This window comes from Egretta garzetta, unplaced genomic scaffold (genome assembly GCF_000687185.1).
Source record: "Egretta garzetta isolate BGI_Z169 unplaced genomic scaffold, ASM68718v1 scaffold345, whole genome shotgun sequence".
NCBI classification, from domain to species: Eukaryota; Metazoa; Chordata; class Aves; order Pelecaniformes; family Ardeidae; genus Egretta; species Egretta garzetta.
Window position 1 is genome coordinate 307805 of NW_009259692.1, and position 12079 is coordinate 319883.

Genomic DNA, 12079 nt, shown 5'->3' on the forward strand with positions numbered 1-12079 from the left:
TCTCTTATACATGGTCCTCCTGACACACGTAGTGAGGCTGCCTTCAGTCTTGTTACCGAGTGTATCGTAGCATTATTGCTTTGTGTGTGGTTCCCTGGATGAGTTAAGTAAAATGCTTGCTTCGTTGTGTTAAGGTTGAAGCTCTCTCCGAGTCCCTCCTCCCGTGTTACAGTCTCTCGGGCTACCTCCAGCAGCAGCAGTAGCAGCACTTCACTTATTCGCTCTTCCCGAGGCAAGAGAAAACGTATTGATACAGAGGAGTTTTCAGGCAGCGGAACAAGCGGAATTGGCACTGGAAGTATTAGTGGCAGCAGTAGTAGCAGTAGCTTCCAAATGTCCCAGCAAGCTTCAGCTACAGGAAGTATCAGCATAGAAGAGATAGACCTGGAGGGCAAGTACGTTCAGCTGAAGAACAACTCTGAGAAGGTGAGTGTCTGCAGAACTCCTAGAAAACAAGGAGCTAAATTGAAATGTTACACAGCCTTTTGTAGCACGAGTAGGTGGAGTCGCTTGGAGAGCCGGAGCAACATCTCTAAGATGCAGCATCCTGCAATAATTAACAGGGGCATTGGAAAGTTGAACATTACAGTGTGCTAGCATGAGTGTAATGTTTGCTGCAGGACTTTCAGAATCCCAGCATGGCCGGGGTTGGCAGGGCCCCCCGGAGATCCCCCAGCCCAACCCCCCTGCCCAAGCAGGCTCACCCAGAGCAGGGGGGACAGGACAGTGTCCAGGCGGGGGGTTAAGATCTTCAGAGGAGGAGACTCCACAGCCCCCCTGGGCAGCCTGGGCCAGGGCTCGGGCACCCTCCAAGTCAAGAAGTTCTTCCTCCCGTTCAACTGGAACCTCTTCTGCTTCAGGTTGTGCCCATGGCCCCTTGTCCTGGTGCTGGGCACCACTGAGAAGAGTCTGGCTCCATGCTCAAAAGAAAGAGAACAGCTGAGTCCCAAACATGTGAACATGCGTGCTGGTACCTTGCTCATGTAAATAGCCTTGCTGGCTCTAGCAGAACTTACTTGTGTGAAAGTTTTGCCGAATCACAGAATCGCTTTGGTTGGAAAAGCCCTTTAAGATCATCAGGTCCAACCTTTAACCTAACCCTGCCATCCCACCACTAAACCCTGTCCCTAAGCACCTCATCTCTCCTTCTTTTAAATCCCTCCAGGGATGGGGACTCCACCACCTCCCTGGGCAGCCCCTTCCAGAGCCTGACAGCCCTTTCTGTGATGGGATTTACACTTTAGACTAATAGTGGGTATAGAAAAAAGCTTCCAAGTTAGAATGCAGTTGTCTAACCACCACATAAATTAATTTATATTCACATTCTTTTAATAACAAAGAGACCTAGAAAAAGCTTTGATGCCTGTTTGCTCTGTTTTGCTCACCCTAAATAACCTTATGACTCTCTCCATTAGGATCAGTCTTTGGGTAACTGGAGACTGAAAAGACAAATTGGAGATGGAGAAGAAATTGCTTACAAATTTACTCCGAAGTATGTCCTCAGAGCTGGGCAGACTGTTACAGTAAGTTATACTCACAGTATGTCAACACAATACTCCTTCGTGGATGCTGCGGCAGTTGTACAAATCTGATGTTTGGTGCAGCCTGATTTGGTGTGTATATTTTGGGTTCATGGATCTCACTTTAGAGAAGGTTTTCAGTTATAAAAATGCAGAAAAAAATTGAATTTCTGTATTAGTACTTCAGTATTTAAGACCATTTGGGGCACAGAGAAAGTTGAAGAAAAAGGTATTTAGGGGAGTGGGTCAAGGGCTCTTTGTTTTCAAACACCTTTGCCCAGGTTTGCAATGCTAATCCTGTTCAATCTTTTCATGAAATAGGAACATTTCGGAGCATTCATTCAGTCTTGTAGACTTTAGTTAAGTTTAAGACTAGACATTCTCAGCCTAAACTGTAGTAGAATAGCTGCTTTTCTATAATTTTGTATTTTATTTTCAGTCTGCAACAGGTGTTCTTTCAGAAGGAAAAACTGGCTTTCTTTGAAGTAGTTCCAGCTATTTCTACTTAAGTATCAATTGCTCAGATAAATATAAAAGATTAAATTGATACACAGCTGCATTTTATGTCTTGGCTCAATACAGTATAGTCACTGAGACAGTGGTAGGAGAAGTTTGTATAGAAAATAATTGGCTGCCTATAAAATTGCTAACTGCAGATAATTTTTTTCTTTTTTTTTTATGGCTAGTGCTACTTTCTGTTGTAGACTGAGAATAATATCTTACTGCAAGTAATGGTGTAGGTAAAAGCAGGGTAAAACTGCCATTGGAATTCAGAAAAAAACCTGGTACATAGAGAAAAGTAGGAGAATTAGGGGGTTCTGTATATTTAAAAATAAAATGTGCATAAAATGCTAATTACAGAATGTCTTTCTCACTAGATTTGGGGTGCAGATGCAGGCGTATCTCACAGCCCCCCTTCTGTTCTCGTGTGGAAGAATCAAGGCAGCTGGGGCACCGGAGGAAATATCCGCACATACCTCGTAAACTCTGAAGGAGAGGTAGGCTGTGTCTGTAGAAAAAAGCTGTGGGCTGGGTTATCTCCCAAACTTTAATCTGGGGGGAGAGGGCGATGATGACAAAATCTTCATTTTTAAGATCTGCCCTATTTTTTTCTAAAATAAGAATTTATAACAGTGAAATAATCTGCACGTATCTCTGGGATTTTTGGGAAATTTTCAAAAACTGTGATCATCATCCTGATTACATCCGTAGACTTTTTTCCCCATCTTAGAAAAACACCCAGCTAGTAGCAAATTTGTTTGGAATTTGAGTATGTATTTTCAGAAGAGACAAAGAAAATAAGTATTGATGGCGATTCAAAATTACAGTATATAGTACCTACGATATTCTGGAGTGCAATGTAAATATTAACGTAGGAAGATAGCTGCCCTTTCAGTGTTGGATGTATATCAGAAGCTTTCATTTGGCACAGGTTCCTGTGTATTCTACATCTGCCCACCACTGATTTATTTTTTTTTTTAAAGCCATCTTGCAGAAGGCTCCTGCAAGGGAGGATTGTGCTTTAGCTGTTGTTCATAAATGTGCTGTTATCCCAGTGATCTGACAGAAATAGGAAAGTGGAACAGACCACAGTTGTATGAGTTTTTCACTGCTTTTCTTGCTGGCAACTCTGTGGAAAAGCACTTTGTGCAGGAACAGCAGCACAGGACGAGGCAGGAGCAGGGGTCATTTGTACATATAGAAAGCGAACTGGCTTAGGAGTCAAATAAAGTGGTTAAACTAGCAGCTGAAAAAATTTCAAATCCACGTCTGTTCCCACTGTGGTTACCTTTAGTATCCTTGCTTAGAAGCATATGTTCAGGGTGACTTTTTCCACAAGTAGAAATTTTCCACCTATGGTTTCAAGGGTGCCAGCGTACAGAAGAACTTCTCACAATTAAGAAGTGTTAAAATTAATTTAGTAATAAAGGAAGCTTCCTGGGGCTCTAGAATTCTTTTTAGTGCCTGGTTTGGAAGTCTGTCTTGATAACTGATATATGCAATTGATATAGAATATTGAGGAGAAATTAGTATGATTACACAGCATTAAGAATATTTCTGAGACACTTCAGTTTCTCACATTACAATGTGTCAGACAGCTCCGAGCTGAGTCTGCTGTGAGCTTGTATAAAATTGAGTAACGACCACCTGAAACACGGCTGCTTCCTCTCAAATCCCTGGGTAATGAAAGAAAATTCCTGAAGTCAAATTACATTACCATGCCTTTTAGTGGGCAGAAGTAGGAATGTTGCTGTGGTTTGCAGGGTATTACCAGTATTTGCTCGCATAGCTGATGTTAAATCAAGGGCGAGCTGCTTTAAACCCTCCACAATTTAATAGGGGTATTATATTGATGGTATAGCAAGAACTTGAGATAGGTGTAGACTACTGGCCATCTCCTTGTCTGTCCATTTGTGTAGGAAGTTGCAGTGAGAAGTGTTACTAAATCAGTAGTTGTGCGAGAGAACGAAGAGGAAGAGGATGAAGCAGAGTTTGGAGAGGAAGACCTTTTCAACCAACAGGTAAGAAGATGCAGCCCAGATGTGTAACTTGTGCCTTATGGGATGGATTAATCAGGCATAAGATTTAGGGGTGTGCCTTCAACTTTTGCCAGCTCTGAGCTCCCTGGTCCATTTTTCTAAGGGATGCTTGCAGAGGAAGAGACGCTTGCATTCCGGCAGCATTACTACAGCAATGCACAGGGAGAGTATAGCGGGAGCCATTCTTCCAGGAATTGCTGCTTAAATCAGAAACAGTACAGCTCAGGCAGTGGCTAATGTCCGGTCAGGATGCCAAGGTGTCCATGGAAGGATGCGACAGATCACAGATTTACAGCATTGCAATGACATAACTATTTTTAGGGTTCGTAAGATCAGTTTTAGCCATTCATGTTCCTCCCATTCCAGTATTTGCTTCTCTGGAAAAAAAAAAAGTCTGTGGCATTCTTGCTGCAAGCAGAATGTAACCATTGGGAAATGTAAGCACTAAAAAGCAGGAAAGGAGGAGGGCTGCTGTTGCTGCAAGCTTCAAATTATTGGTTTATTTTCTGATAGTATATACCTGCTACATCTGAAATAAACTTGATTTTTGTTGGTAATACCACCTGTATGTTTTCATAAAACCCTTAATGAAGTTGTGTGAAGTAACCGACTGACACTTGGCAGAGTGAAAAGGAGAAAGATACAGGTGATAGCAGAAAATGTTTTAAATTTATTTCCAACTCAAGTGATTTGTTGTGATCAGTGTCCATTAGTAGCTCTTTTCACAAAGAACTCATTCTGTGCAGGTTTGAAGTTGACTTCTGAGATCTTTTTTGGCTTCCAGGAGCTTGAGCGGTGTATTTGGGGTATAAAGCAACCGAAACAAAAAATTTTTTTAAATTTTTTTACCCATAGAAGCAGCTATGCAGCATAGATACCTCTCAAATGCAAATACCATTTGAAATAAAGGAAGGAACTTCCTGTTAAAGCGAACAACGTCATGATTTTCATTTGTCATCTGTATCAGTGTTGAAAGTACGGAGATGAACCAAACAACCCATCATAGAAAACCACCACCAGAGTGGCAATGTCTTAGTCCTGGCAGCAGACTGTGACGGGTGCTGTGCTTTATAGTTGTGGTGTTCCCTGAGTAGAACTAAATCACAAAAAAAAATGCTTTTAACAACTGAGATGATAACCAGGGTCCAGGTTTGCAATATGAAAAGCCAGTAAGAATTGAGTTCAACTATGTCTGTCTTATTTTAGGGGGATCCCAGAACAACCTCTAGAGGATGCTCAGTGATGTGAAGAAAGAAAAAAGAAACTATTATTTGCTATTTTTTTCATTTATTTCCTTTTATTTTTGCTATTTTTTTTCCCTCCAGAGCCACTGAAAACTATTTTTATATGCATCATCTGATTTCTTTGAAGTTTACTCCTTGGTACACTTTTATAAAAAAAAAATTCAAAAAAAAAACCTTTACTGAACAAAACTGCCAGAATTTTTAATAGATTTCTTTATTTTTCCCTCTTTGTTGAAACACTATATTGGAATACAACATTTTTCCCCGTATAGAGTTTAAAGTCTTATGTACAAACCTGCAGCAGAAAAGAAATTTTTAGCTAAAATGGGATGAGGCTCCTTGAGTGTAAGGTAAATCTATAATTGCATATATATAATTGCATGTATAACCAGGATAACTGCCAAAAAAAAAAAAAGAGCTTAAGAACGTGTGTTCATCTGCAGGGCCCCAGGAGAGATTCACAGTCGTGTTTCCTCCATACTTAAAGGAATGGTAGTGTCTTGCCTGGTATCATCAGCAGTGCCCAGCTTAGGAAAATTAGACCCCAACTTAATTAAAAATGCTACTCCACCAGTGGAAGCAACACAAGGAAGCTGCATTTTAGACGCTCCTGGCTCAGGACCATGGCATCTTGTCCTACCCCAGGATTTGACAGCCTAGTGGTAAAACCATCCGAGTCTGTCAGCACCTTAGCTCCGTATCATTATTTCAGAAGATGGAGAAGGATGGGTTGTGCTTACACCATCTTAAGGTATGGAAGGGTCAAAACCAGAAGTTTAACTGGGCTTTTTTTTTTCAGGGGACTTTGACATTGTCACAAATAAGACCTTGTTAAATCACGGCCGCAAGTTGTGCTGTACTGTATTTATGGCGTTAAGCATCATGGTTTAATGTGTTTGACATATTCAGCATAAGACAGAATTATTAAGATTTTAGATGTTAAAAATATTTTTACTTTTGGCAATGATAAATATTGGGGATTTTAAAGGTTATCCTGTGTAAATGTTGACTTTTTTTAATCAGAGCTAGATGCAGCTTGTTCAGACTTCTTGTATATTCAAAGGGGCATTGTCAGACACCTTAAGGAGCAGCATTTGCAAAATAGTACAGAAGTAGTTTAATGACTTTCTGAAAAAGTTAAAAGGAACTGCTGCTCTTTAGGACATTAAGCATTGCTTTGCAACGTTCAGATGTTAAAGTCTCAACAGTGAGAGAAGGGAGAATAATTCTATTTACAAAAAATGCTTTGTATGAGCAGCAGGTGACTTTTATTTCGGTATGATGCGTTTGGTGTGTGACAGTGTCCCTTTTAGCTTAAGGTTTCTTCTGCTGCATTTCTGTGGAGATACCGCTGACTCCCAGGAGGGTCAGTATTCCTGTCGCGGTGCATCTTTAAGCACTAGGAAAAATACCTGACAGCTCCAAAGAATGTATTGGCTACTGTACAAGCAAATGCGTTTTTTTTTCCACTAGTTACTAGTTTGGATACAGAATTTGGATACCATTTGATGCCAGCATAGAATCCTGTTTGTACCTGCACTCTTGAACTCTGATCTTGTCACTCAAATAGTTTAGACTCATCAAACAAGCTACAAGGTTTGGATGTTTTCGGTGGCTTTTGGACATTATGTTCTCTGAACAGTATTGTGACTGACAGATATAACCTAGGAAGTCAGTTTAGTGGCTTTGACCGATGGCTTTGTAATGCAAGCAGGGTGGGAATGAAAGGGGGATTTTAAGCTTACGGATTTATTTTGCCATTTAAAAATAAATCGAAGATGCTACTTTTCTCTATTTGCGTGGGATGACTGAATTACTGAAGTTAAACTAGTAGAAATTTAGAATTGCGTTTTTAATCCATGATCAGAAGATCCAGTACAAAAAAACAGTATGAAGATTTGGCTGTTGGGGTTAACGGGATGACGTTATTGATGGACTTGGCCGTTTTTCTAATGTAATTTTCCCACTCTGCTTGAGTAGAAGGTTAAATGCGTAGTAAATCATGTCTCTCTCTCTCTCTCTCTCTGTAAAATGTATCTAGTGAAATTATGTTTCTCAGACATACTGTTATCGATTACCTTTTCTAAATTTGTTGTTATGCAAATGAATGCAATCAGTGTAAAAAATATTTTTGCAATGCACCTTCCAACCACTGGACATAATTTCCCTTTCTGACCCACAGCTCCTATGACTTAGATAATGTTTGAGGGCTTTTTGCTTTTTTCTCTAAAGATCTGTATTTATTTTTGTTTTACATTGGCCAGTTTTCAGATTGCTTATTCTTCTTTAAGTTTGTCCTATAAATTCAAGATTGTTCTGTGATCTTAAATACTAAAGCAATGAATGTGTATTCATTTGCATTTTTTCTGTGATTTTTTTTTTTTTTTAATTCTTCTGTAAAGAAGGGGCTAGGAAAGGCAGCTTGAACGAGGAAAAACCTCTTGCTACCTGAGCCATAGTTTTCTTACCAGCTACTGTATGGGGAACGTGTCTTCTCATAGCCTTCAGGACTGGTGCTTGCAGATCTTTGGCTGTGAGCACCGTGCCCTTCAGTAACAGCCTGCAGAATTTCTCCTTAGATATGGAACTGTGTCCTTTCACTTCGGAAACAGTTCGTTTGCTTCTTCAGTACCATGTTTAGGTGTTTACAGGTGTTCATCTAAAACAGTGATTGACACTGTGGGAAAAGCTGAACGCCAACAGTCCAAATGTGGGTCATTGCCACCACAGAGCTTTCTAAAAGGCTACTGAAACCATGAGAAAAAATTCCTAGCTGTAAATTACAAGACACAGGAAAAACTACTGTATTCCACATACTTCTGTGTGTGTGTCTTCTCCAGATGCCATCCTTTCCTCTTGCTTTTGACGCTGAGCTTCAGTGTAACAGCACCCTCCCTTTAAAGCTGATGTTCCACACTGGTCTGATTTTTTGCTTTACCAAACCAAAAAGCATTGTTTCTTTTTTTTCTGTCTTTCAAGGATTTTTTTTTTATTTTAAGGATAATTAAAGCTTTATTTTTTCAAATAAAATCCAGTGTCCCCTTGCCCTCTTCTCCTATTTGATCCTGTATGTGAACCACTCTTGAAGTTGGAGGATAGTCAGCGTTTATACTCCGGTGTCTGATACCAGGTGTAGAGCTTGAAGGAGAAATAGACTTGACTTGTCAGGGAAAAAAAAAAATCTTTTAAGGCTTCTCTGATTAGGGAAATTAACCACTATAGCTTTTATCAGAGTAGTTACTTGAGTGTAACTACCCAGGCAGATGTTCTTATTCCAGGGAAAAAAAAAAAAAAGAGCAAACACTTTTATTCTGGATGAAATAGTAACAATTATTCCTAAATGGTTCTCACTGGTTAAGAGGGGGAAGGAGTAAGGGCGGGAATGCAGCGGAATAGTTAAGCCAATCTTTGCATTGTGTGGATCGTGACAGAATATCATATAAAATATGATAAACGCTTGCTACCTACTCTGAAGTTTGTACCGTGTGAAAATGCCTGTGTCAAACAAGTCCATCCATCTGCAGAACCACCGGTACCATGGCGTCCCACAGAGCCAGATCCACTTACCGAGAGCCTCCCACACTTCACGCCACATCTTTCTCCCTCGCTTCTGTATTTGGTACTTGAGCTGTTGTGTTGCAGTGGCTTATTCCGAGTAACAGAGTGGCTGTGATTCCTTTGTTGCTGCGCAGCTTTATTTCCCCCTGTGCCTCTTTAGGCTAGTTCGGGACTCTAGATGTGCCCTGACAAAACCAATAGTTTACGCCGATGCATCGATCGCTTGTCTTCAGCACCCTTTTGCCATTAGACAGGAGCTGGCTGGTGCAGTTTGTGTTTGTTGCAGGAACCAAAAGTCTCAGGAAAAAAAAAACAAAGTTCTGCTTCCCATGACCTGGAATGTAAAAGCTGGACAAGCTCCTCTGCAGCTTGCATTAGTCATGAAAACCGTACTGCGGCGTGAAGCAGAGCGTACTGTGAAAGGAGATCACCCAACGTGCATGTTTATCCTTGAGCAACGGGACACCTCATGTTCAGTTCAGGGATCTCACAGGGGGTTTTTTTATACACCCTTTTTTCTTTCTAATGCTCATTCTGTATAAAGGCCCTTTAACTGCAACCCGACGGGTTGTTGGAGGTTTGCAAAATCCTCTCTACGCTTCAGGACATTTCAGTTTGTTTCTTCCGTGTGCATCAAAGATTTTGATGCTGTATGAAAACACGCATGCCGTATGTGTTAGATCTCTTGTAGCCACTTCTCTCACTGTTAAGCCATTCTCTCGCTCCTCTCCGTATCTTCTTTTGAAAGTCTTATTTCTAAACAAAGGCATGATCCATATTCGATACTGGATTTTATTGCCACTGTTGGGTCCAAACTCTGTGTGAGCAGGAAACAGAGCCTTGTTGTAAACCAGTGAGTGGAAGGTGAGATGGTGATTGCATTTTTCAAAGCGTTGTTCTAGCTGAATGTCAAGACAAATTATATTGGAGAGTTTCTTTTCTCACTTAAAATGGCCTGGGAAACAGAATTTTTATTTGCCCTTCAATATGCTTAGCTTTAAACCAGTTTAAAATAATTTAAAAGTGTTTTTTTAATACAAGACCATATTTACATGCAATTATTATTTGTAAACATAATGCCTTTCTTGAAATGCTAAGGTCTAGAGAGTGAACAGGATGCTTAATATTGAAAGATTCCATTCAGAATAGCACAAGCAGTGAATTGACTTGGAGTTCAGGAAAATAAAACGTGTTTTATTGAAGTTCCGAATTTTCCAGTTAGCTTTTAATGAAGTGATAAGGTAGATGTGATTGTGTATTCCAGCCACCCAGATCATCATTACACTAAAACTACAATCAACAAGCTGTTTTAAACAAGCCTAAGCCGAAATGCTTTCCATTTAGGCACAACAGTACCTTCTCAGTTGAACTCTATTTTCATAACAGTGATGCCTTGTGACTTGAATTGTGATTTTTTTTTTATTTTTTTTTTTCTTAACACAATCTTTATTTAGGTAGCACTGGTTCTAGGTCAGTGGTCGGTTTAACTGACCACCTCCAGTCAGCTGCTGCAGACAAGTTTCTGGAAGGTTCAAGATTTTAAAATAAGGAATTGTGAAAAAGGTTGCGAATTGAAATAGAAAACGATGAAAATGTTCACATGGAGTTTATGAAAACTACGTCATGATCTAGACTTTATCATTTCAAAGTGTTTTTTTCTTTTTAGAATATGCATGCCAAACGTCTTGTCTTTTTCAATGATTTGTAATATACATTTTATGACTGGAAACTTTTTGTACAACACACTCAAATAAATGTTTTGCATTTTATTTGTTTCCTCCTTTCATTTATCCAACACAGAGGCCGCATGGGCTGTTTGAGATGATTCCTCCCAGGGGACCTTCCTGTGCGGAGAGGGGACAGCGAGCTATCGCGCTCAGCCGGCCGGCGCGGTGTGCTTTCCTTTAAACTGCAGACAGACGCAGCGCTGGTGGGAAGTGCTGTCCTCTCATCAACAGCACCGCTCCCAACAAAAGCAGAGGGAGAAACTTGAGTAGCTGGAGCAGAGAAAGAAACTTCCCCTTCTTTTCTGGTCACCCCGCTGCCTCTGCAGCCCCTGCGCTGAAGGGTTCCTTTCCACTTAGCCCACCTGATCCCGACTTGAGAACATGAGCAGATCCTGGGCCCTGGCAGCGATGGAGTCGTAGGAACTGGGAATTGGTCCGAAGCATTGCTGTGAGCTGCTGCCTTGGCCTAGCTCAATCTCCAGCCCATTTCTTTTCACTAGCCTGTACTCATTACCATAGGCAGCTACATCTAGCTGATGCTAATGCTGTGAGGTGTAGGAATGGTTGCTTTTTCAAATGGACAGAGCCACAGCCAGGATCATGTGGTTTACAATGCTCTCTTCCGAGTGTGGGCTCGAGCTAGTGAAGATTAAGTAGGCAGCAATCTCCTTTCTGCACATCACATCTACTCCTGAAAAAAGCCCTGTAGCCTTGTCTCCCATTTGCTTCTACCAACTCCTGCAGCATTCTTACATTCTTACTTAATGGAGGATATACCATGGTGGAGTTACTGCAGGCTTTAAGGGTATGAGCCTCTTAGGGAGCCATCTAATGAAGAGACAAACATAGAATCATAGAATCATAGAATGTTTAGGGTTGGAAGGGACCACTAGTGGTCATCTAGTCCAACCCCCCTGCAGTGAGCAGGGGCACTGCTAACTAGATCAGGTTGCTCAGAGCCCCATCCAACCTGGCCTTGAATGTTCCCAGGGATGGGGCCTCCACCCCCTCTCTGGGCAACCTGTTCCAGTGTTTTACCACTCTCACTGTAAAAAATTTCTTCCTTACCTCTAGCCTGAACCTACCCTGTTCTAGTTTAAAACCATTTCCCCTTGTCCTAACACAGCTGGCCCTACTAAAAAGACGTTCCCCATCCTCATAGCCTCAAACAACAGAATAATTAATTCCGGAGAAAATTCACCAGGGAGTTGTGTTTCATGTTGGGATGTAGCGGTGCAGCACTTTCCTCTGTGGTAAAGCTGGTTCAAGTCCCTTCCCCTTGCCTCAGTGTGGGGCTGCACTTGAAACAGAATCCCAGCCTGGCAGGGGCTGGCAGGGCCCCCCGGAGCTCACCCATCCCACCCCCCTGCCCAAGCAGGCTCACCCAGAGCAGGGGGCACAGGACAGCGTCCAGGCGGGGGTTGAAGATCTCCAGAGAAGGAGACTCCACAGCCCCCCTGGGCAGCCTGGGCCAGGGCTCGGGCACCCTC

General features: G+C 41.5%; 1 protein-coding gene across 1 annotated transcript in view; it reads left to right on the forward strand.

The window, feature by feature from the left end:
- Nucleotides 1-9360, forward strand: part of LMNB2 (lamin B2) — a 45881-nt gene extending 36521 nt beyond the window's left edge. Inside the window, exons 8-12 of the mRNA XM_035894335.1 lie at nt 135-426; nt 1416-1523; nt 2399-2518; nt 3941-4042; nt 5267-9360. Of these exons, the coding sequence (XP_035750228.1) occupies nt 135-426; nt 1416-1523; nt 2399-2518; nt 3941-4042; nt 5267-5308 (664 nt within the window). The 3' untranslated portion in view covers nt 5309-9360. The remainder of the gene's footprint in view (nt 1-134; nt 427-1415; nt 1524-2398; nt 2519-3940; nt 4043-5266) is intronic.
- The last annotated feature ends 2719 nt before the right edge of the window (nt 9361-12079 follow it).